The 26,026-nt window shown below is 45.3% G+C and overlaps 1 protein-coding gene and 1 non-coding gene across 2 annotated transcripts in view; both read left to right on the top strand.

Moving 5' to 3' along the window:
• Window positions 1–26,026, top strand: part of HOMER2 (homer scaffold protein 2) — a 91,452-nt gene that overhangs the window by 52,661 nt on the left and 12,765 nt on the right. The window contains exons 2-4 of the mRNA XM_055555534.1: window positions 1,190–1,346; window positions 8,843–8,974; window positions 23,062–23,154. Coding sequence (XP_055411509.1) covers window positions 1,190–1,346; window positions 8,843–8,974; window positions 23,062–23,154 — 382 coding nt within the window. The remainder of the gene's footprint in view (window positions 1–1,189; window positions 1,347–8,842; window positions 8,975–23,061; window positions 23,155–26,026) is intronic.
• TRNAR-UCU (transfer RNA arginine (anticodon UCU)) lies at window positions 7,010–7,082 on the top strand. Its single transcript has one exon. It is a non-coding gene; the product is annotated as a tRNA-Arg (tRNA).

The raw sequence follows: 26,026 nt of genomic DNA, 5'->3' as shown, positions 1-26,026 counted from the left end.
CTTTGAATTGTGAGGATTAAAAAAATTAATTTTTCTAATTTTAATTTAATTTTTTGTCTCTCATAAGTGCTTACTACATCAATAGCATTTTATGAATGAGAGGATTATTTTTACATCCTGGTGTGGTGGCTTCCCCCCACCCCCATTTTGTCTTATTTGGAAAGGATTTTCCAGCCAGTTAACCTGAATTACCTTTCTTCAAAAATAATTATATTTTAAGAAATTATATTTTGTAATGAGTCTGTGATTTATTTTGTGCTACTTTGTGAAGCAGACACATTAAATTAAAATGTGAAATCCATTATAATTTTTATTCATCTGCCTTATTAATGCTATTGTCAAGATCTAATTAATTCCTCACTTAATAGAAACATAGACACCATGCTAATTTGGTTAATAATCACATTAAGAGTTTACAGGCGTCTGAGTGAAAAAGCAACAATGCAGAGACAAGAATAGCAAAAGAGATTTGATGAATACTGCATAAAACCCAAAGATTTGTAAGTTGGAAACATAAAACTTTAAGGCCCAGTCAATTATGAATGAATGCATCATTCATAAAATGCTGCAAATATCAGTAGTATTTAGTAGAAATACAGTTGTTGCTTAGTTGGTAAGTCATGTCCCCATAACTGTAGGGGACACAATTACATGGACAGGCTCCTCTGTCCATGGGATTTCCCAGGCAAGAATACTGGAGTGGGCTGCCATTTGCCCCTCCAGGGATTGAACCTGCATCTCCTGCTTGGCAGATGGATTCTTTACCACTGAGCCACCTGGGAAGCCCATAGAAATATAGTATGAAGTCACAAATGGTTTGCAAAATCTTAAAACTGTTGCAGAATCCCTACCTGCCAATACATTTGTTGCAAAGCCCTAAAAACTGCCAAGAGGATATCAGAAAAAGAACAGGACCCTTGACCAGGATGTAAAAACAGGGCACCAGGAGTTGCCTTTTAAGCAAATTGCTCATTAAGCCAATTGCCCCTCAGCCTCAGGGTGTTGGGTTTCAGTAACCACTCCTCAGGTATCTGGTTTTTTCCTCCTCTCTTCCCTTTTCTTGTTTTCATTGTTCTCATGCATATGTATCTTTCCCCATAAATGATTAAAATCTTAGGTGGCTTAGAAATCATAAATTATACATGAAGCCATGTTCCATCAACTCACGGGCCCGTCTCTCCTCTTGCAGAGAACAGCCCATCTTCACTACCCGAGCGCATGTCTTCCAGATCGACCCCAACACCAAGAAGAACTGGGTGCCTGCAAGCAAGCAGGCTGTCACCGTCTCCTACTTCTACGATGTCACAAGAAACAGCTATCGGATCATCAGTGTGGATGGAGCCAAGGTACCATTTCACCGGCTCATTTGAACCTTCCCAGTCACTTATTTTTCATCAAAAGCAATATGATATATTTTTAAGGTTCACTTACTGTATGTCCTACAAACGTATCCAACTCTTTGCAACCCCGTGGACTGTAGCCGCCGGGCTCCTCTGCCCGTGAAATTCTCCAGGCAAGAATACTGGAGTGGGTAGCCATTCCCTTCTCCAGTAATATGTCTTGCAAACAGATTATACCTTCTTTTTTTCCCCCTGTGCTGTACAGCAGGTTCTGTATTTTATACATAGTAATATATGTCTGTCAATCCCAATCTCCCAATTCATGCCACCCCGCTTTTTCCCTCTTGGTGTCCATACATTTTTCTACCTGTGTCTCTATTTCTGCCCTGCAAATAAGTTCATCTGTACCATTTTTCTAGATTCCACATATATGCATTAATATACGATATTTGTTTTTCTCTTTCTGACTTACTTCATTCTGTATGACATTTAAAAGAATAGATTTCCCTGTTAGCACATTGTCTTCATAAGTAGCATTTTAATTCCATTTTGATAATTCTACCAAGGACCTATAATGTCCTTAATCTCTCCCATTATAGTTAGATACTGAAGTGGCTTTCAGTTTTTTCACTATTATAGATAATGAGCATCTTCATGAAACAGATAACCCTTGTTTGTTCATTGTGCTTATTGCTTTTTTAAATAAATAAAGAATTTGGCTGCTCCGGGTCTTAGTTTCTGCATGTGAACTCTTCATTGCAGCCATGGGATCTAGTTCCCTGACCAGGGATCAAACCTGGGCCCCCTGTATTGGGAGCATGGAGTCTTAGCCACTGGACCACCACGGAAGTCCCATGCCTATTGCTTTCTTTTGGATAATTCCTTAGAACAGATTCCTGGAAGTAATATTATAGGCCAAGATATTAACACTTTATGGCTCTTGATGAATATTGCCAAGTGGCTTTCCAAAGAGTTCTGTCCTCCAGCCTGTATGAGAATGCCAGTTTATTGCATCCTTGCCAGCCTTAGGTATAAGATCTTGTTTGGTTTTGGTGTTATTAGCTATGGGAGTTGAATTTTATTAAGTGGTTTTAGAGTATTTCTTGAAATATTTTTTTCCTGGTGTTTTCATTATTCTGCTGTCTTCCTCAATATTTTAAAAGATACTTATTTCTTTATTTCACTGCACCAGGTCTTAGTTGCTGCATTTAGGTTCTAGTTCCCTAACCAGTGATTGAGCCCAAGTCTCTTATGTTGGGAGCTCAGAGTCTTAGCCACTGGGCCCCCAGGGAAATCCCTTCCTCAGTATTTTGCCATATTATTATGGGAGCAGAATAAAGAAGGGTTATCAATAGACATATCACCAAGTTTACAAAAGAAAAGAGCTAGACTCGATGCTTCATAGTTTCTTCTGTGTCTTTAATCTGTGTTCATCCTGATGGACATTTTCACATGGATTATCTGCTGTCACCAGAAATTCAGTGTATCTGAAGCTGAATACCCTTATTTGTCCTCTAAACCACCTCTCCATTTTCATTTCCCAGTCATTTGTTGCCAGAAAATATTTTTAAAAAAAAAGCAAATGGAAAAGCACAGGGTCAGTTCCCTTTTAGTTGATCAAATGAAAGCCAGTCTCACGTTTATGCCTCGTTCTAGATTTCAAGGCCATAACTCTTGTCCTGGTACAGTCTTGCTCAGACTGTTGCAGTAGCCTTCTGACTGGCCTCCTCTTGCCTGCAGTGTGTCTGGTCAGTGCTCCTAGGCAGTTGGAAGCAGGGGAGTTTTGGGTGCAGGCTGGTTGCAGAATGGGGCCTGGCTGTGGGCTCCTCCCTCCATGACCCCCACGACCATGGAGCAGGAAGCCTCCATTAAGGATCCCCCAGGAACAGTCTGAGAGCTCGTGGTGCCCTGGATCTTTTGATGAGGCTCCCGTCTTCATGCAAATTCTCCCTTCACCTGAAGTTCTCTAAAGGCCTCCTTTGTACCCTCAGCACCGCTGAGGTTGCAGATAGAGGAGCTTGGCCTCGCAGTCCTCTCCCTTCAGGTTGCCACAGCCCTTACTCCTGTGTTATGGCTCAAGTCAAAGACAGGCAGTGACTGGCTGTGTTTACCCTGCTGTTGAGGCTTGACAGACTGCTGCCTGTGCCCAGGTCCTCAGATACCAGCTCCCAGCTCTCTGAGTTAGGGCACACTTCCCGCTGCAAGCTGGGTGATCAGGTGTGGCAGGGATCTGGTGAGCACTGAGGGAGTGTGCAAGTGCCTGGCGCATAGTAGGTAGGCACCTTGTGTCCGAGGATTGAGTATCTGGAAGATGCTTTTATTTTTTTTCCTTCCTCCGGGAAACATGGTGATAATGCCGTTGTGTTACTGCTTTCCTTCTCTGTGCTTTTGGACTGGAATCTCCTAGACTCTTGCCAGGATGTTCTGCTCAGGGTGGTGAGTCAAGCTGTCTTGCTTTCTTTTATCTGTAGATCCTGTCAGTTCATCCTCCATCCCTTGAGATGGGTTTGCACTTTTGTCAGCTGAGTTATCCAAGGATAGAGTGGGCTTAAATACAGATCAAATGACTTTCCTAGAGAAAGTGTTTTAGTCCTATTATGGGCTCTGAGTAATGTGTCAGCGTGTCAGCCACTGCAGTGCACAGCTCTGCAGCTCCTGAGGCTCTGACAGTGGTGGGGTCGGAGCCAGAGGAGCCAACTCTGAGCAGTCGGATGGGTGGAGGGCCCCCACTACAGAACAGAGTTAGTTCAGGCTCAGTGTGGGGCCTCCATCAAGTTAGGAGTCACTTAAAAAGTGGGAAAGGGGGCACTTCCCTCATGGTCCATTGGCTAAGATGCTGCACTCAGCACTCCTGAGTTCAATCCCTGGTCATGGAACTAACGAAGATCCCTTCTTTATGTGCCCCAATGAAGATCAAAGATCCCAAGTGCCACAGCTAAGACCCAGTGCAGCCAAAAAGAAAGTGAGAATGGGGAACTCAGGCTGTGGGGGTGCCCCTGGAATCCAGCACTGGAGTCCAAGGATCTCCAGCCACCCCTCATATGATGCCCAACCAGCCGGAGTTCCAGGGGCCCACCTAGAGCTTCTGCCTAAGCAGCAGGGCACATACACTGTGACTGGGCCTTGTTCCGCAAAAGGGAGTGTCCTGTGATGGAGCAGAAGGCCCAGGTAGTGGGAGGGGCTGGCCTTAGTTGTTCAGTGACTGTGAATGGCACTTGGGGCTGAGGGTAGGGGATAAGTGTCCTGTCCTGAGAGCTGGAACACAGGATACCAGACAGGCCGCCTCGGCCCTGCCGGACCTTTCCTGGAGCTGCTCGGCCAGTTCTAGGTCAGCTCCTGCACCTCCAGCTGCTCCACACATCAGGTGAGACATGGAGAAGGACCCCAGCATGGCGATGGCCACCACCCAGTCTTATGCACCTTCCTCCTCCCAACCCGTGGCTGAATTCCTTAGCTCCACAGCCCCAGCCTCCACCCTGCCCCAGTGATCCAGATGGATCGCCTTCCTTTCTTCCCAGGGACTGGAGCAGGGCACAGTATGCCGACCTGAGCCAGGGTCGTGCCACTCTTGTCCACTGCTCCTCTGCATCCCACCCTTGCTTCCAGCTCCCCAGCTCTGAGTCCCACCATGTTGGGACAACTCCACTTTGTTTTAGGCCTTTGCTTCCAAGTGTTATCTGAACTGCCATGACAGATGGTCAGGTGCTTTGAGCCTTGGGGGCTGTGTCTTGGCCCACGAGCTGCAGCTCTGACCTTGGGCCTCCTGTCCTGCCTCTCTCTCCTGGCCTGGCCATATCAGGTCTTGTGCTTGATGCTGCTGGGCCAGCTGTCCCTCTGCTGCTGCGGGCTGGAGGGGAAGCCTGCTCCGCCCCTCCCAGATGAAGGAGCGCATTTGCTTCAGGGACAGGCTGCCGGTGTGAACAGGACTCGAAGGTTGTGGTGAGCAAAGGCCACAGCCGCGGAGCCCACCATGGGCACCCTGCAGAGCAGGGCTCCCCGTGAAGGAGGAGGTGCGGCAGCAGCTGTCACAGCTGTCGTTCGCAGCGGGCACAGCGGCCCCTCTGCCCTCTCCCAGCACTCGCCGTGCTCTCCTTGGGGAAGGCTGCCAGGAGGCCCCCTCCTTCCCCTGAGAGCTGTGGGTGCTGCTTATCATAGGAGAAACCTATGCTCAGACCTGTGTCTCCTCCTTCCTGAAACACTGAGGTGCTTGCTTCTTCCAGGGAGAGTATTTCACACCTCAGTCACAGTTGCCCCTCAAGGCATATGTTGGTGGGAATACATAGCTCCAGCGCTGCCTGGGGGCTCTGTGGATCCATTTCTGGGAGGGAGGGCTGCCAGGAGACTGTGCTCTTGGAGGAGCAGGCCTGGCTTACCTGTGGGGTCCCAGCACCAAGCTAGAGTGGGTGACGCCATAGATGTGGTGGCGGATGGGGTCAGGCCTGCAGGAGGTGTGCCATGTCCAGAGGACAAGAGGAGGGTCACCACCAAGACGGAGCCAGGATGGAAGCCTCAGCACATCACCCCAGGTCAGCCCTGAGCATAGACAGAGGGGAGCCATGTGAGGCTACCTCCCACCTCCCAGCTTCCCGGAGCCCTGATACAAGCTGTCATATCACCCGCAGCCGCAACCAACAGCTGTGTCAGTGATGGCGAACTTCTGCCCAGAACCGCCAACTCCATTATAGAGGAACTCCATTCCCAGAGCATTTGTTAATTGAGCCATCGCAGCGCTTGATTTCATTGTGCTGTTGGCACTCTTTGCAGACAGCGTTAATCATTGCCATCCTTATGAGAAATTGCCTGCGCCTGTGGACAGGATCTGCCTGGAGCAGGTGTTTCTCCCAGGGGCTCTGGATGGCTCTCCTGCCCTTGGTTCTCAGTTATTTATAGGATCACAGAAGCCTGTATTGGAAGAGACCATAGAGGTCATCCAGTCTAGAAATATTTAGCAGCACCTGCTGTGTTCTGCATGATCACCAGTGTTCAGAAGATACAAGCCCTGAAACCCTGACTTGTTTGGTGTTTTCTTCTAGGAATGGAAATTGCTTTCAAGAACACAGTCAGGGTCCCCTTCTCCACCCATTATTATGATTGTTGTTGTTGTTGTTCAGTCACTAAGTCGTGTCCGACTCTTTGCAACCCCATGGACCACGGCATGCCAGGCTCCCCTGTCTTACACTATCTCCCAGAGTTTACTCAAGCTTATGTCCATTGAGTCAATGGTGCCATCCAACCGTCTCATCCTCTGTCACCCCCTTTTCCTCTTGCCCTCAATATTTCCCAGCATCGGGGTCTTTTCCAATGAGTTCACTCTTCACATCAGGTGACCAAAGTATTGGAGCCTCCACTTCAGCATCAGTCCTTCCAATGAATATTCAGAGTTGATTTTCAACTCTGACTTGTTTGATCTCCTTGCAGTCCAAAGGACTCTCAAGAGTCCTCTCCAGCACCACAATTCAAAAGCATCAATTCTTGGGTGCTCAGCCTTCTTTATAGTCCAGCTTTCACATTATAGTTTCCTCTTTTGAATCAATATAGACCACTTTCTATTAAGGGAGCAAACACAGGAAAGGTTCTCAGCACATAGTAGGATTTCAGTGAATGTTGGTTTCTTTTCTTTCCTGACTTTTTTAAAATAAAAAATAATAAAAGCATCTATTGATAGGAATTCCCTGGTGGTCCAGTGGTTAAGACTCTACATTTCTAATGTAGGGGGCACGGGTTCGATTCCTGGTCAGGGAACTAAGATCCCACATGCCATGCACCGTGGCCAACATATTTTTTAAAAATGTTTTTTAAAATAGTCTATTCATACCTTTTCTGGAAGCAGGCACCAGGTCTTTTAATTGCTATAAGTCACTCCCAGCCTCTTGTGGAAAATTTCTAAGTCCTTCCGGCTTCTCTCTCTTTGGATTGAGGAAAACGTGCCTTGAAAAGGAATCCAGGGGACCTGCCTCACATTTTGCGACAAGCAGCCTCCTCTGAAGTCTGGAGCCAGATGGGAGACTGGAGGCACTTAGCTTTTTTGCTCTTCCAAGTACCTCTTAATGGCATGTGTTCTGTGCATTTTCTGAAAAGTTGATTTCAGGGCTCTGCAGGAATTTACCAAGGAGTCTCTTTTTTTCCTCCATGAAAGTTTCAGAGAGAATTCACAGAAAAAGAAAGGAGTAGGCATAGGGGTCAGGAGTCCACATTAAAGGTTGTGCTTTAATCTTTTTTTTTTTTTTTTTTTTTTCTTTTTTGGCCACACTGCAAGGCAGGTGGAATCTTGTTTCCCTGACCAGGGACTGAACCCTGATTGCCTGCAGTGCAAGTGCGGGGCCTTAGCCACTGGACCGCCAGGGAAGTCCCAAGGCCAGGACTCCTGACTCCTTCCTGTTTGTGCCTTTGGCCAGCAGAATCCCAGGCACACGGTGAATGTTCCGTGAGTGCTTGTGGAATGAGTGATCACCTCTGCATTCATCCTCTACTCTTCTTCACTCCGCTCTGGTCCCCGGGGGGCTGCCCTGTTGATGACATTGGAGGGCTTGTGGGGCCACTGGCTTCTGGTTGGCTCTGGTGGGTGGTGGGAAATCAGAATGGCAGAGTTGAGGGCATTTGTCCTGTGGGCTTCCTCTCCTGGGGGGCTCCCCATGTGCTGGTGTGGCCCTCAGCAGAAGGTCACCTCTCTTGTTAACACAGCCTGTGCTCCATGACTGTCTCCTTCCACGTCCCACAGCCTCTGCACTCCCTCATCCTTTATTTTATTAATTAATTTATTTTTAATTTGGGGAATGCACTGTGAGGCATGTGGGATATTGGTTCCCTGACCAGGGATGAACCCACGCCCCCTACAGTGGAAGCATGGAGTCTTCACCACCGGACCACCAGGAAATTCCCACACCTCCTCATCCTTTAAAGCCAAAGGGCAGCGGCAACAGCTAGCCCCAGTCCCCTGCACTGTCCTTACCGTCTCCATGCACCCAGCTCACACCTGCCTAATTAATCTGTCAATCAACTCTCCACCAATTATCCCAACCGGAGTGTACCTTTACTTTCCTGTGGGAAAGCAGCAAGCCCCCACTGCTCATGAAGATTTTAAATGATATGAGGTGGGCCCCGGGGCTCCAGGCACTTAGAAAGGTGAGCAGCTGGGTTCTTCAGAGGATTTGTGACACGGCTAGCCATTCAGGACAATCGGATGCACAACAGCTTTGGGATAATAAATAGCAGTTCTGGAAACTATTCTCTCCTTAGGAAAGACTCTCTCCCACTGATAACTTGTGAAATCTTATTTTAGGCCAACTGCCTGTTTTTAAGTCTCTAAAATTGCCCCTTATCATGGTGGTGTGTGTATGACTCAGTGTGGGATGAGCCAGAAGAGGAAGAACTCAGGACCACATGTAACAGTGGGGGAGGTAGGCTTTACATACGAGCTTTGCCAACAGAGGGTGTTTTTAAGGACTCCCTTGGGTGTCTACTTCAATGTTTCAGCATCAACTCTTTGGTCTATTTCTCTGCAGGTGATCATCAACAGCACAATCACGCCCAATATGACTTTCACCAAAACGTCACAGAAGTTCGGGCAGTGGGCGGACAGCAGAGCCAACACGGTGTTTGGTTTGGGGTTTTCCTCGGAGCAGCAGCTGACAAAGGTAACCAGGTGGTCCTCCCCACAGCACCATGAGTGCCGCTGTCCCATGTGTAGTTGCCTGTCAGGGGATCCAGCACTGCCGCTGGTGAGCAGGTTCCCCTGGCCTTCAGCCTCTCCCCTTGTGGCACTGCAGGGCTGCCAGACCAGATGACCTTTTACAAATCACCAGGTTCCTTAAAAATGGAGATGTAGTTTGGAGAGGGAAAACGTCTCTAAAAATGCTGCATCCCAGCCTCAGGACTAGCTTTGCCTAGTGTCCACAACCCCCCACCACCCCAGCTCCCTGCACCCAGGGTTTGTCTGACAGCCAGCAATGTCAGTGACTCTATGGTTGGAGCCCTCAGAGAAAGGGAGCAAGGTGATGCTCAGTAAGAGTTTTGAAAGGTTTCTGCTCCCAATTTCCAACATGCATGCAGGTGGTGGGGGTGTTTCCTACAGCACCAAACAGTTCTCAGCCTCCTGTGGGCTGTCCTGCAATGCACCTCAATTTGACACTGTTTACCTGGAAGTAGTGTCTGCTCCCACAGGTTTAGTACTCAGTCCTACAAGATCCCCCGACTTCAGATTCCCAACTGTCACCTGTGTTTCTGACTGACTGGCTATAGATCAGGGCTTCCAATGACCCCTTCCTAAGGTTTAATTAACTTGCTAGAGCTGCTTATAGGGATTCCCTCATAGCTCAGTCCAGAGAAGGCAATGGTACCCCACTCCAGTGCTCTTGCCTGGAAAATCCCATGGACGGAGGAGCCTGGTGGGCTGCAGTCCATGGGGTCGCGAAGAGTCGGACATGACTGAGCAACTTCACTTTCACTTTTCACTTTCATGCATTGGAGAAGGAAATGGCAACCCACTCCAGTGTTCTTGCCTGGAGAATCCCAGGGACAGGGGAGCCTGGTGGGCTGCCATCTATGGGGTCGCACAGAGTCGGACACGACTGAAGTGATTTAGCAGCAGCAGCAGCATAGCTCAGTCAGTAAAGAATCTGCCTGCAATGTGGGAGACTCAGGTTCGATTCCTGGGTGGGTAAAATCTCCTGGAGAAGGAAATGGCAACCCACTCCAGTATTCTTGCCTGGAGAATCCAATGGACAGAGGAGCCTGGCGGGCTACAGTCCATGGGTCGCAAGAGTCAGTCACGGATTAGCGACTAAACCAGCACCAGCACCAGAGCTGCTTATAGAACTCAGAGAAGCGTTTTGCTTACTAGGTTCAGTTCAATCGCTCAGTTGCTCAGGTTACCAGTTTTTAAAAGGGTGTATGTCAGGAACAGCTGGTTGAAAGAGATGTTCAGGGCAAGGTGCAGAGGAAAGACGGAGCTTCCACACCCTCTCTGAAATGTGCCCCTCTTCCCATATCTCTCCGTGTTCACCCACCCGGAAGCTCTCCAAACACCATCCTTTTGGAGTTTTATGGAAGCTTTATTAACTTGTCATGATTGATTACATCATCCACCTTTGGTGGTTGGTTCAGCCTCCAACCCTCTCCCCTCCCCAGAGGGACTAGAAGTCTCCCACCACCTCCACCTCCATTCATGATTGGTTCCCCTGGCAAACAGCCCCCATCCTTAGGTCCTTTCCAGAAGTCACCTCATTAACATAAACCCAGTTTTGATGGAAAGGGTGTTGTTCTAAATCACAAGACACCCATTTCTCCCCTATGGCTCTGAACTCAAAACTGAGGACAAGAAACCAAATATGACAAAAGATGCTCTCACTGCCCAGGAGCCCGTGGAAGAAGACCAATATGTGCATTTCTTATATGTCACAATGCCACAAGCTCTTAACCTGAAGTCCCCACAACCCTTCAAATGTCACCCAACGTTCTGTGTGTGTGTTGCTGTTTTTTCTAGGGAAAGGGTTCATAGCTTTGCTTTGACGGCCCAAGGGGTCTGGGGCACTGACTATGGATGGTTAGAAAGGTGTTGAGGAGCCGAGCAGGCTGACCACAAACAGAACAGTGAGGACTGAGGGAACAAACTGACCACTCTAAGAGGCCTCCCCTAGCCGACTGAAGGGCCAGCAGCTTGTTTTAGGAGAACAGGTTTTCCTGTAGGATGGTGGAGAGCCCTGTGTAGGTGTTGAGAATGTACTGGTTAAAAGCAAGACTGCCTAGGGACTTCCCTGGTGGTCCAGTCGTTAGGACTCCACGCTTCCACTTCAAGGGACACGGGTTCTATCCCTGACCAGGGAACCAAGATTCCACATGCTGCAATATGGCCAAAAAGGAACAAAACAAAACAAAAAGCAAGACTGCTTAGTTTGTGTGACACAAGAATTTACTGGAAGAATATCAGAGTATCCAGAAAATCCAAGAGAGAGTTGAAAATCTGAGAAGGGCTAGAGCCAGGCTGGCTTTGGGCAGCTCGGCTCCAGAACTTGTTTCTCATCCATTGCCTTGACCATCTGACTGGCTGCTGGGCAGGTGTTCAGTGAGCTCCTGCTGTGCCGACACGGAGCTGGGCCCCGAGGATGCAGAGCGGGTGTCCTGTCCCCGTGCACCTTAGAGCCCCAGATGCCTGGGGAACTCACGGAGCTTTTAGTGCAGACTGGGCCGCTTGGGTTCCCTGTGCACACTGAGCGGGACTTTCACAGAGCAGGACTGAGATGAGTCAGGAAGCCACTGTGAAAGGACTTGCTAAATGCACCTTTCATTTGTCCGGTGTGTGCATGTGTATGTGTGTGTAAACACCACATATACACACCTGCACATTCTAAGGAGGCCCCCAAACCCAGCACCTGCACCCAGCCACAAACAAGCCCCCTGATGAAGGGTACACCACAGACTGTGTTGCTCTGCATCCCAGCTACTGAGGACGCTGCCCCTCGGAGCCCAAACCCCAGATGGCCTAGTAGCACTCTGCGCATTCTCTTATTCCAGCCCCTCATAGACGCGTTCTCTCCTGGGTACTAAAGTCTCCAGATCTCCAGGGCTCAGCTTCATGGGGCAGGAAGCAGAAACCCGAAGGGTAGCTCGTGGGGTGTAAACGTGGGAGGTGTCATCTCCATCTCTGGTCCCTCAGTCTCTGGACCATGGCCCTGAGGAGACGCATCCCATCCCAGGGGCCTGCGTGATGCCTGTGTTCTAACAGGCAGCACGGCAGAGTTCTGGAAGGCCTGCTGCTTGGGCTGATAGGGTTTGTGGGAGGATCAAGAATCCTGTGGTGTGTAGACCTTGCTTCATTTCATTTGCAGAGAAGCTGGTTGGTTGTTTGGAGGTGGTGCTGTGTGGTATGGAAGGCATTAAGTCAGTCTAAGGGTGGCGGGGCCGGGAGACCTGATGGTTCACAGTCCATGTCTGTTTTCTGAGGATAAATTGCTATGTGCTCTGGAGGAAGGGCCTGGTGCAGTCAGCTTTCCCCAGGGGGCTTCCTGGTCACTTCCTGGTCACTTGACAGAATCTAGGCCTCAGGGTAGGTCCCTGTTGTTGGCAGTTGACACTCGGCAGGGCCAGAAGTCAGAGTGGCCATGGAAGGAGGAGGTATTGTCAAGGCCACAGTTCTATCCCTGGTACCAAGGCCAGTGTGTCCATAACCTTCTGAGCAAGTGCCTGGGGAAGAGAATGACTGGGTGTCCATAGAGCATCTTTCCTGTCCCTAGTTCTCAGGATTCTCTTTGTTGAAGGGTGGAGGCTTCAGAAAAGCATGGTCTTAGTCTGCTCAGTCTGTTATAACAAAATACTATTGATGAGTGTTTAAACAGCAGCCTCTCACAGTCTTAGAGGCTGGGGTCTGAGATCAAGGTGCCAGCATGGTCAGGGTGGGGTGAAGGCCCTCTTCCGGGTTGCAGACTGTCAGCTTCTCATTGGAAGGAGGTCAGTTCCGCTCTCTGAGGTCTCATTTTTAAGGGCACTCTTCCCATTCATGGAGACTCCATCCTGTGCCCCAGTCACCTCTCAAAGGCCCCGCCTCCTAATCATCATACTGGCATTTAGGATTTCCACCTACGATTTTGAGGGAGAACATGGACTTTCAGTCCATCCATTGCAGGCATTCATGGGGAAGGTGAATATCTCCAGCCTCTGGCTCCACTTGGACCCACTGTTGTAGCCATTTCCCAAATCTCTCTGTCACTAACCCTTCAGCTTGGTTTCTTCCCAATCCCTCCCATGCAACTTGGCCCTCAACCGTGTCCCCAGGGCTCAGTGTAGTTCCCAACTCCAGGCCACCTCTGCTGTGCACACCAGGCAATGAGATGTTCAGATTATGCCACGGGGAGCATTTCCCTTTCCCTCCATCCTCCAGATAGCAGAAGGAACATGAGCGAAATCCTGACGCTGTGTAAGGGAAGCTGCAAATAGTTCACTGTTGATAGGGCACCCGGGTTTCGGGGGTGGGCAAGGCTGATTAGAGGCCAGCTCTTGAAAGGGCCTTCTGTGCCATGCCAGAGTCTCTGGACTTTATCTCACAGCCTGTGAAAGACTTTAAGCCAAGAAAGAAAATGATCAGATTTGTACTTTAAGTAGATTTTTTTTTCTGACTTCAAGACAGATTAGCTTGTTTTCATCCAGATCAGAGATGAGGAGGGCTTGCATAAGAGCTGGAGGGATTTAAGAAATATTGAGGAGCTAAAGTGGCAGAACTTGGTGAGAGGATGTGGGAGGCAGAGTCTGTGGGGTGGTGATGGATGGACGATGTGATGCCATTTTCTGAAATGAGGCAGAGGAACAGGTGCTGTGAGGATCTGAGAAAATTTCTGTAAAGTGGAAGCAAGTCTGATGGTGATTTGTTGAAAGAATCATTAACTAGAACGTCTGTCAGAAGTGGCTGGTAGGGATTGCATGCCTTTTCCCTCTGAAAAAGTGCTTGGTGGAGAGAAGTGGGGTGGCGGAGCAACGCCTACCCTGCCGAGTGACCCATATACAGGCTGAGAGGGCTGGAAACCTCACGCTGCTGGGGAGGGGCAGATAGGGTGGCTTCTGTCAGAGATGGAGTCCTGTCTGGGCCCTCCTCCTTGGCTCACCAGCCCCTGATCCCACCCAGGGCTGGAGTTCTCCACGGAAGCTTTGAGGGTTACCCTCAGCTGCCTAGAATAACTTCTTCAATCTTTGGAGGACTCAGAGTAGCTAGGAAGGACAAAGGGGGAACGTTTCAAAGAAAAGAATTGAAAGATGGGAGAACTCAGAAGAGAAATGAGAAGTGGTTAAAGTTCCATTCTTTGTGCCTCTGAGAACTAAAGAGACCTTGGGCTGTGCCTGCATCCAGGCATGGCCACTTCTAATTTTTCCCAGATGGAAGAAAACATCCTGTCATTAAAGAGGAGTGCCCTGTCACCCCGAGTCACCCGGTCTCCTCCAGTGGCGTTGGAGTCCCGCTCTGTGACTGTGACCTGCCATTGTCACAAAGACTTATCAAATAAGCCCTGAGATGCCTCCTTTGTTCAGAATGTTGAAAATCAACTTCTCCCCTTTCTCACTGAAGGGAACGATTAACCACACACTGATAAATTACCGTGAAGTGAGGCTGGCAGTCTCGACAAGTGGCAATTAGTGAGCACAGAGGAACTTGGGCCCAACGGGTTCCCGAGGCATGTTGCTGAGGGGACAGCTGTGGCTGAATATTCCCAACTTCACGGAGCAGCCACCCACAGGCCTGAAAGGGGAACTGGTAATCAAACACTCTAACTAGCCTGGAAAAAGGAACTCCACAGTGGACGTTAGCATTTAAGAACACTTCATACGTACTTCTTTTTTTACTCCTCCAGAAGGAAAATAGATACCTTGATCTTCATGGCTCCTGTTATAAGGACCACTTCATACCAAAATCCAGAAAGTATTACAGGGACACTTTCCACTCTCTGTACAGGCTTTCCAAAATAACAGGAGCTGTGTACTCCCAAGGGTGAGCTGGAACGCTGTTCACCCACTGGAAAGGGTGTAATGCCTCAGCCTGCTGGAGAGTGTTGAAAAGGGACTTGCCTGTTCTGACAACTAGAAAGCCTTCTGAAGAGATCAGAGGAAGGAGAACCAAGTGTAAGAATGAGCCAGTCATCCAAGTTTAGACAGTTCCTGGCATCTGACCTTGATACTTTTGGCTCCGTCTCATCCTGCCACGAAGGGGAGTAATCAGGTTGGAGTTGCTCGTGCTGTGATTGATCCATTATTCTTTGTTAAAAGAATAATTAACCAGAACTTCTGTCAGAAGAGACTGGTGGGGATTGCATGCCTTTTCCCCATGAAGAAGCTCCTGGTGGGAGAAGGCAGGTGCTGGGAGCGATACCTCCCCTGCCAAGTGTCTCATATCCAGAGTGATAGGGCTGGAAACCTCAAAGTGCTGGGCAAGGTCACTTCTAATTTTTTCCCAGGCAGGAGAAAATGTCCTGTCATTAAAAAGGAGTGCCTGTCTCCCTGGGTCACCCGGTCTCCTCCAGTAAGAGTTCTTACAGGAAGCCCAGAATGGTTTGAGGGTTACTGTCAGCTGCCTGGAACAAACACATTCTGCCACAAAGGGCAGTGATCCAGGATGGAGTTGCTAGCGCTGGGTAGTTGGTCCAGCTAAACCCTGAGCCCCCTAAGTGGCATTTGCTTTTCAGTTATCTCTAATTCAAATTTGCATTCTTAACGCTTCCTTCATTAACTCAGTGTCCTTGTAAGAACATTTCCTGATCTCCTACCTTTCTGATTTAAAAGGCTCACTTTTCTTTCAGTGGAGGATATTGATCATTCTTCTGATAGGTTTTAGTTAGACTGTTTGGTGGCTACAAGTAGCAAAGATCATGGTGCTTATTCTTTTCATACGGAAAAGACGTCCTGAGGCAAGCGGTTGGCGTCAGTACAGTGCTCCATGATTTTGGGTGTAGGACTCTGTGTGTTTCGTTTCTTTGCTTATCCTTTTTCCTTGTGATGATAAAATGGCTTCTCAAGCTCTGTCCATCACATCTGCATTTATAGCAAGAGGAAGGAGGCAGGAGGGTGGTACCACAACAGCGTCCCTGTAAACTCCTGTGGCAGATTTCTTTTGAGAACCCAATATCAGTCTTGGGTCCCTGGACCACCCTCCCATACCCACTTTCAGGGAGAAAAAAAGAGGCAGAGAAATGAATTACCATGATCAGCTTAGATCAGTTCTTATTCTCTACCATCTAGGAAATTACTGTTCTAGACAAATCAAGATTCTCTTAAGCTAAAGGAAAAGAAGAAATGGATTTTGAATAAGCAAATAGGTAATGTCTGCCATAGGGTCTTCAATGGCCAGGGCCCCCCTCCCCAAAAAATGAAATAAAACAATAATTTTTCACTTTCTATCATAATATGATGATTTTGATTATTAAATTACTGCCACACATTTAAAAACTACAGAAAATGATCCTAATGAGTAAAGACATTAGAATTTGGAATCTATTTAGAAATATTTATAGTTTGAATATTCTTTGATCCATGGGTTTTATTTATAGGAATCTATTCTAAGGAAATAATTGTAACTGCGTGCAGAAAATTAGCTACAAGAGTTTTCCTCGTGGCATCATTTATAATACACCAGCCTAAATGTCCAGCTATAGAAATTATTTAAATAAACTCCAGTATACCCTTCAGGGTAATATTGTACAGCAATTCAGATAATGTAATAAAAGATAATTACATGGAAATATTGTCATATTAATATCAAAAGTAGCGATAAAAGTGGATGTGTTGGGTTGGCCAAAAAGTTCATTCCGATTTTCTATACGATGTTACGGGAAAACACAAACGAACCTTTTGGCCAACCCAATACAGTATCATTCAGTTTTTTTAAATATCTGTGTAATGGATGCATATGTACAGATAGAAAAAAGTAAAAAAAATTCACGTGGTTAGTGCTTATCTCTGGATGATGTGACTCTATGGTTTTAAAAAATATTTTTCCTAAACTATACTTACTAAACGTACAAGCATATGTGCTTTTTCATAATAAGTGGGGAAATATTAGAAAGCTTAAGACTTGGAGAGAGGAGCTTTTTCACCGAAGGACAGTGAGACTACTTGTGTCCCAACAGTTGGAGGCTCTGAGTGGAAACCTTCTCCATCCTTCTCCCGGGGCTCCCTGAACTGCTTCCAGTGTTTCGTGATGACAGATAACTCTAGGATTAGCATCTTTGTATAGAAGACCTTTTTTTTTTTTCATTCTCTCAATTATTTTTGTAAGATAGTTTCCCAAAAGTGATACCACTAGGCCGGTGGGTATAAATGTTTCTCTCACTTATGACCAGTAGTTCCAAACTGCTTCTCCAAGGGGCTGCACAGTCACAACACTGCCAGGAACACCTTGCCAGCACAGGGTATCATAATTGTATTTAGTGTTCGCTAATTTAGCAGGCCAAGAATGGTGCCCCATTATTTTGCTTTTGAATTTCCAACAAGGCTGAACGATCTTTTCTTTAAGTTGCTTACTTATTCTGTTTTTTTATTTGTGAGTTTTGCCGTTTATCTATTGGGCTTTTCATATTTTCCTTTTCAATTTGTACAAACTGTTTTTATACTAAAGATAATGACCCTTTTTCTGTTGTACTAGTCTAAACAGAGATACTTTCCCTAGGCTGTAGTTTCCCTTCTGAGTTTCTTTCTTTCTTTTTATATACAAAAGCTTTAAATTGCTAGGCAGGCAAGTCTGTCACTTTGTGATTTTCCTTTTATTTCTTCCAGGTTTAGAAAATTATCCTCACACCCCTCAAGCAGAAGTTTGATGAATGTTCAACTGTTTGGATCCAGATTTTACAAATACAAAACAACTTACCCCTTTAACTCATCATTAATTTATCATGCTACTGGTTTGTGTAAGGATTTAAATCCATTTCCCCTCAGTTTGCCAAAATTATTGCAATTATACTCTGAATAATTTTCCTCATTAATTTATGATTCCTCCTTTGTCATAGCTAATTTTTATATAAATGGTAGGGCCCATCCTGCCACTGCTTTTTAAATGATTATTTAGGGACTTCCCTGGTTGCCCAGTGGTTAAGACTGCTCTCCCAATGTAAGGGGTACAGGTTCGATCCCTGATCGGGGAGCTAAGATCCTACATGCCACATGGCACACCTTAAAAAATATATAATAATAAAAATAAATAAGTGATTATTTATTTACCTAAAATTTGTCTGATAGGGCTTATCCTACTTCATGACATTTTGAGCTTATTTTCTGATAAAAATTCTTTTGATTATCACCCATTTAAATATAAAGTCCTCTACAGACCCAGAATTCCTTTGAAGACAGGAACTAAGTCCTTCTTAAGTATTTCAGTGTATCTAGAGATAGCTAGTTAATATTTTTGAATGAATGAATTCACCCTTTTGTGGGGCTCTGTTACTAAAATTTGTGGCTTTTTTTCCCCTCATGGCATGTGGGATCTTAGTTCCCCAATCAGGAATCAAACTCATGTCCCCTACGTTGGAAGCACAGAGTCTTAACCACTAGACCACCAGGGAAGTCCTAAGTTCGTGATTTTCAGCCAAATCAGGGCCATGAGAAGCTGTGCTTCCCTTTGTTGAATGCCCATCGCAAAGCCCCATCTCTCATCCTCCAGGGATCCATGGAGGTTGTATTGTTATTACCCATATTTCACAGATGAAGAAAGCAAGGTGCATAGTGGTTCATTTGCCTGCATTTGAAAGAAGGATAAGGGTTAGATCTAGGCATCTTAGCTAAGGTAGCAGTTAAGTAGGTAAATCACAGGACCCTGGAGTGTCCAGCACTGGCCTCAGATGGCTGTGTTCAGTCCCAGTGTGACCTTGGCCAGTTACGAAACCCATCTGTGCTGCATTTGCATATTGACAGTAGTAAGAGGACCTCAGAGTGGCTGTGAGTGCATAGTATAACTGCATCCTGACTGTGAGAATATATGTACTGTTTTGCCCTTTTTGAGATGCTCTAGACTGAACTGAACTGAACTGAAGCTGTTACTGTTCACAGGCATCCCTCGGAGATACTGTGGATTTGGTTCCAGACGACTGCAATGAAGCAGATGTTGCATTAAAGCAAGTCACAAATTTTTTAGCTTCCTAGCACACATAACAGTCTTATTTGCACTATACTGTAGTCCAGTAAGTGTGCACTAGGATTATGTCCAAAATAATAATGTATATACCTTAAATACATAGTGGCTTCCCTTGCAGCTCAGTTGGTAAAGAGTATTCATATTCCTGCAATGCAGGAGACCCGGGTTCGATCTCTGAGTCGCGAAGATCCCCTGGAGGAGGAAATGGCAACCACTCCAGTATTCCTGCCTGCGAGATCCCATAGACAGAGAAGCCTGGCAGGCTACAGTCCATGGGGTCGCAAGAGTCGGACATGACTTAGCGACTAAACCACAACCATACCTTAAATAAAAGTACTATATGGCTAGAAATTGCCAACCATCATCTGAGCCTTCAGTGAATGTAGTGACAACAAAAATCAGTTATCACAGATCACCATGAAAGTTTGACATACTGTGGGAATTACCAAAATGTGACACAGAGACACATAGTGCGTAAATGCTATTGGAAAAATAGTACTGATAGACTTGCTCAGTGCACGGTTGCCGCCAGTTTCAATTTATAAGAAACACGGTATCCGTGAAACACGGTAAAGCACGGTGTGCCAGTTTAATAGCTCTGTCACCTCAAGGTGACATCCTTTTGAGATGTTCTAGGCTGTTACTGTTCATAGGCATCCCTCAGAGATACTGTGGATTTGGTTCCAGACCACTGCAATGAAGCGAATATTGCGGTAAAGCAAGTCACAAATTTTTTAGCAATGATAGAGCTGTCGCCTGGGCTATTCACTCCATTAACATCTGATTTTCTAATCCTCAGGCCTTATCTTTGCCTTAAAGGTTCCCATGACCTGCCTTGGAATTAAAGCTTTTATAATGTTCTTTTAAAGAGGAAGTGAGTACAATTCCATTTTAAGTACAATTCTCTTTGCAAATGGAAAATCCAATCGATAAATGTTTAACAACTGTTGTGCAAGTCTCTGGCATTCGTGTAGGCACACGAAAGTAACCGGATGTGTAGATGATCATGTAGAAATCAGATCTAGGCTCAAGTTCAGGTTTATTATTTACTAGCCATGTGACTATGGGCAAATATTAACCTCTCTAAGACTCTATTTTCTTATCAGGAAACTATGAATAAGAATTCCTGTCCAATAGAGGGTAACAAACAGGAGAATTTGTATTGAAAGTCATTAAATTTCTGTGACTTCTCTGGTAGTTCAGTGGTTAAGATTCTGCATTTTTAATGCAGGGGGTACAGGTTCAGTCTCTGGTTGGGGAACCAAGATCCCACATCCTGCAAGCCGTGGCCAAAAAATAAATAAAACTTAATAAAAGAAGCCATTAGACTCCTTACCTTGTAAATGTGGCTCTGCTGAGGGTCTAGGGGAAGAAGGTGATAGTTATGCCCACCCAAGGCAAAACTGTGGGATATCTGGAGGGACCAGCTTGATGGGTGTCAGCGGACCAAGAGAGAAGGGACCACTGGACCTTCTGGACTGAGTCTCCAGGAGTTGAGCTGAGGGTCATCATGACAGTCAGGGTCAGGAAGGAAGCCCCAGGCTCCATCCAGAGGCTGCTTGTTTTATCAAAACCTGGCAGGGCTTTATTGACTGACTTGTTTGCCACTCTCTCCTGCTACCCAAGTCTGGCACTCTCTCTGATGCTTACAGTGTTCATACCCCAGCACCTAGCTTAGGCCACGGCCCCATATTTGTTTGCTGAAGTCCTGAATGGTACTCAGACCATGTTTGTCGACTGAGTAAACATGACCCTGGCAATGACATTTCTAATCTAGTTTATAAGCAACTTCAAATAAGACCCCGAGAAAAAGAGACCCTGACAGGTGCAAGAAGGGTCTGTAAAAAAATAATGCCTTTGGTTTGGGAGCCTGGTGAAGTATTCCCATGCCTGTGAGTACCTCCCGTACCATGGTACCTCCCCAGGTCCTTAGGTTCGGCCATACTTTCACATGTTTTTTCTTTTTTTTTTTCCAAGAGGGTGAAAATGTGCAAATCTAAAACCCAGAGCTCATTCATTCTCTTAACAAACTTACTTATACCTGCTTTCCACCTGGTCTCGTGGGAAGGTGCAAAGGGGAAAAGCATGGGCCCTGCCATCAAGGAACTCATGACTTGATGCTTTTACTTACGGGGCCCCTAAAAGGAAGGGGGATGCTTCGTCCAACCTCTCTGGACCTCAGACCTTTTAAGCAACAGGTAATGTGATTTTTCACTGGCAGCTCTGGGTTGGTTAAATGAAGCCCTGTGTCGGTGGCTTTATTTCCAGGCCTGCAGGAGCAACGCCAGCCAGCATTGCAAGGCTGACCTTTTCTGCTTCTGCCAGGTGCTTGGTTTACCAGCAGCTGTCATCCAGCAGGGTTTCCCAAAGCAGACCGCTATTGTTGACCTTGTGAGACACTCAGGGGGCAGCCTATGCCCAGGAATCGAGTTCTTAGTGAAAGCCACAGCATTGTCGGTGGCATTGGCACTGGCTGGCTTTTTCTTGCTACTCAGCAACCACGTTGGGCTCTCTCTTGCTGTGTGATGTCAGCATTAGCTATGATAGGCAGTTCTCTGTTCAGTGTATTTGCTAATTAAAATCAGTTGCTTTGTCAGTGACAGTAAAGCAGTGATTGATATGATTGCTCTGGGATTTTAATAATATTTTAATTTTAAGAAAATATTAAAACATTCCTTTAAGCAGAGAGCATAGTAGAATGAATACCCACAGATGCATTACATAAATTTAATAGTGAACACTTTGCCACATTTCTTCGTCTGTTTTCAGGCTTTGCTGGTAGCTCAGTTGGTAAAGCATCCGCCTGCAATGCAAGAGACCCGGGTTCAATTCCTGTGTCAGGAAGATCCCCTGGAGAAGGGATAGGATACCCACTCAAGTATTCTTGGGCTTCCCTTGTGGTTCAGCTGGTAAAGAATCCGCCTGCAATGTGGGAGACCTGGGTTTGGAATATCCCCTGGAGAAGAGAAATATTCTGGCCTGGAGAATTCCATGGACTATATAGTCCATGGAGTCACAAAGAGTCAGACATGATTGAGTGACTTTCACCTGTTTTTATTGTTGTTGAAGTACTTTAAATTACAGACATAAAGACATTTCATGCCTAAATACTTCAGAGTGTATGTGCATGCTCAGTCACTCAGTAGTGTCCAACCCTTTGCGACCCCGTGGACTGTAGCCCACCAGGCTCCTCTGTCCATGGGATTTCCAGGCAAGAATACTGGAGTGGATTGCCATTTCCTTCTCCAGGGGATCTTCCCAACCCAGAGATCGAACCCACATCTCCCACATTGACAGGCGGATTCTTTACCAATGTGCCACCTGGGAAGCCCAAATCCTTCAGTATTTATCTCTAAATAATGACATTTTCTAATAACCACAACATCAGCAGTGCTTCTAACAAGACTAATAAAACAGTAACTCCTTGGAGTCATCTTATCCAGTCCATACATATCCCTTGTTGTTGCCCAGAAATCTTATAATTGGCCTGTTTAAAAGAGGACTCAGACTTCCCTCATGGCCCAGTGGCTAAAGACTCTGAACTACCAATGAGGGGGGCCTGAGTTTAATCACTGGTGAGGGAACTAGATCCCACATGCTGCTGCTAAGACCTGGCGCAGCCAAATAAATAAAATTTCTTTTAAAGAGAACTTAGTCCTAGGCTAACATGTTACATTTTGCATATTAGGCTTTTAAAATCTAGAATGTTCCTTCCCCTGAGCGTTTTGGATGTTTTTGCTATTCACACCATTGACTTGTAAGAGTTCTTGGATCTTTCATCAGAGATTATAAAGTTTTAGGGGGATTCCTTCTGTGCTATAGCTAAATTTCTTTTGTTGCATTTGTATTAGGTACTCTTAACTAGAGGTGTGTGTTTTTAATATTTTGCCATCAAATCTTGCTTCAGTATCTTAGAAATTAATTTAGATCTGACCTGAGCTTTTTTGTTTCTTTTTTTGTTGTTGTTGTTCAGGAAAAAGCATCTTAAATCTCAAATAAAATCTCTTTCCTGGATTTATACAGAATTTATTGACTTCAAATGAATGCAAAATAATAAAGGTGGGTTCTGAATATCATCCATATATAAAGTTAAGGAAACCTCTAATAATTCTTCTTCATGTTCAGTTTGCAGAGAAATTCCAGGAAGTGAAAGAAGCTGCCAGACTAGCCAGAGACAAATCCCAGGAGAAAATTGAAACTTCAAGCAATCATTCCCAAGTAAGTAATTTGCCCGTAAAATAAATGAGTGTGATCAGTGATTGGGACTTTGTTCCTGTCACTTTTGACAGGAAAGAACAAATTTTCACAGTAGGGCATTTTGAAGGCTTTTTCAACTATTAGCCTTTTCACAATGAGAAAGATGTGACATGTTTTTATGAGACTTGAATTTTTCAAGATGTGGTGATACATTTTGGATGGAAAACATTTGATGAGATGAGAGTTAATGCATGTCCCTCATCTGGAATTCTCTCTGATCACTGTTTAAATACCAATGCCAAGGGGACGTGTTTTCTTTCTATGTTGGGAGGGGAGGTCTCCATAAAGCATGCTCATGGACCAATGCAGGTACCTATGCCCATGACAGAGAAAACTTGGTCGATGCCAGAGGCTCCCCGTCTGTTTCTCTATTATAACAAAGTCAGGTGGGAGGTGGTATTTCAACAGCTCTAGTTTAGTCAACGAAAATGTGGCTTTGCCAGGAACTGAGTCATCTGTCTGCTTGAAAGTGTGGTCACTGACTAAAAGGGACCTGAAATAAAAATACCTGCCTTCCTGATGTCTAGAGTGGGGTATGCAGTAGTAGGCAGAAGCCTTGCCTCATGACAGAGTTATGTGTAGAGAGACAGGGCACTAGAGACATGAGGAGCAAGCATCTGGGGTTAGAAATAAACATGATGTATGTGAAAGCTATGAGTCTACTGGCCTGGGGGAGAAGAGTGCGATGGGAGGACCAGGGATGCACTTGGAGGGACCGTGAAGGACCCAGAATTCTGCATTAGTGGATCCCTTCTTACCTAATTTTGTATTATTGGATAGTGAGAAGACACTGGAGGTGTTTTATGGCCACTGATCAGGAATTGATCAGTTGTGTGTGGGTGGTGAGGAAGTCAGGGAGCAGCTGAGGGCGGGAAGACTGGCGAGGAGGCTGTGGGATGGAGAATGGCCATGCCGGGATGGCCATGGATGGATTCTGGGGTAAAGATGAGAACCTACCTCCTGGAAGAGAACCAGGAGGCATGGGCATCCTGAGTGGTCAAGGTCAACACCCTAGGCTTGATTATCACCCATAGCCAAACCTGGATCATATAAAAGATGTCCCTTTGGACTTACGGAAATGAATGTGTGTTAGACTCCAAGTGGACAGGAACTTTCCTGAATCTTTATAAACAATCTGTAATATCATCTAAATGATACTGTTGATTTAGCATACTAATGTCTGTACTGAGTAATATCTGAGGAACTCTAAAATTGGGCACTTGAAGTGGTCCGTAGTCTAAGGAGTTTCTTTTTTTTTTTTTTTAGAATGCTAAATTTTATTTTATTACATAGAGGAAAATCTATATTTTAATTGATTTTTATTGGAATATAATTGATTTACAATGTTGTGTTACTTTCTGTTATATAGCAAAGTGATTTAGTTGTGTATACGTACACACACACACACACACACACACAGAGTTAGATTCTTTACATAGAACTGAACAGAATTCACTGTGCTATTCAGTAGGTTCTTGTGAAAGTTGCTCAATCATGTCTGAATCTTTGCGACCCCATGGACTATACAGTCCATGGAATTCTCCAGGCCAGAATACTGGAGTGAGTAGCCTTTCCCTTCTCCAGGGGATCTTTCCTACCCAAGGATTGAACCCAGGTATCCCGCATTGCAGGCGGATTCTTTACCAGCTGAGCCAAAAGGGAAGCCCAAGAATACTTGAGTAGGTAGCCTATCCCTTCTCCAAGGGATCTTACCGACTCAGGAACCAACTGGGGTCTCCTGCATTAGGTTCTTACTAGCTATTTATTCTACATGTACTAGTGTGTATATGTCAGTTTCAGTCTCCTAATTTATCCCCCCCATGCCCCTTTTCCCCTTAGTAACCACAAGTGTGTTTTCCACCTCTGTGACTCAACTTCTGTTTTGTAAATAGGTTCATTTGCACTATTACTTTAGCTTCTACATATAAGCAATAACTTATGATACAAAGTTTCTGATATACCATCTTTTTCTAAATGTCATGTTATAGTGATATCTTTAATATCTGAATTTCTTTATATATTGTTTTTGCTTTAATGTTTATTTTCTCCTCTAAAGTATTTTAAACCGAAAAAAGTCAAGTGTACAGAGAAAATGTTATTATATAGATATATATTAATTACATATAAATGGCTTTTCTAAGCTTTAGTTTTTATTTACCCTTGCTGATGTTTTCCCAACTATGGAGATCATTGTCCATTTTTCTTTTTATTAAAAATCACACAGTTGCTTGGTTTTTTGAATTTCTTAGAGAATGAGTACTTTGGCCAAGTTTTCTAAATACTTGAAGATTTTAAACAACCTAACTACAAAAATTTTTAGTGTGTTTTTTCTGAATGTAAAAGCAATGCATATTTATTGCAGAAATTTAAAATATGCCATACTATAAAGGAAGGAATAAAAATTACCTATATTCTTACCGAAGACATTTTCTTAATGTTTTAAACTATTTCTTACCAATATAGTTTTCCAGTACATTTTTTTATTTTTCATCTTTTTTTTAAACTTATGTTTGTTATAATCATTTCCTCGTGTTTTCAAATATCACTTTTCAAAACTATTTTAATGTATAAATAGAATTCCAGTGTTTGTTTATATCACAACTTATTCCACTATACTCCTATAATTTGGGACAGTGAAGTCTAAAGCGCGTCTTGATGAAAGCGAAAGAGGAGAGTGAAAAAGTTGGCTTGAAGCTAAACATTCGTAAAACTAAGATCATGGCATCCAGTCCCATCACTTCATGGCAAATAGATGGGGAAACAGTGGAAACAGTGGCTGACTTTATTTTTCTGGGCTCCAAAATCACTGCAGACGGTGATTGCAGCCGTGAAA

Source organism: Bubalus kerabau, chromosome 19 (assembly GCF_029407905.1).
Source record: "Bubalus kerabau isolate K-KA32 ecotype Philippines breed swamp buffalo chromosome 19, PCC_UOA_SB_1v2, whole genome shotgun sequence".
NCBI lineage: Eukaryota > Metazoa > Chordata > Mammalia > Artiodactyla > Bovidae > Bubalus > Bubalus kerabau.
Note: the sequence above shows the minus strand (reverse complement) of the source record. Positions and strands in the feature narration are given on the sequence as shown.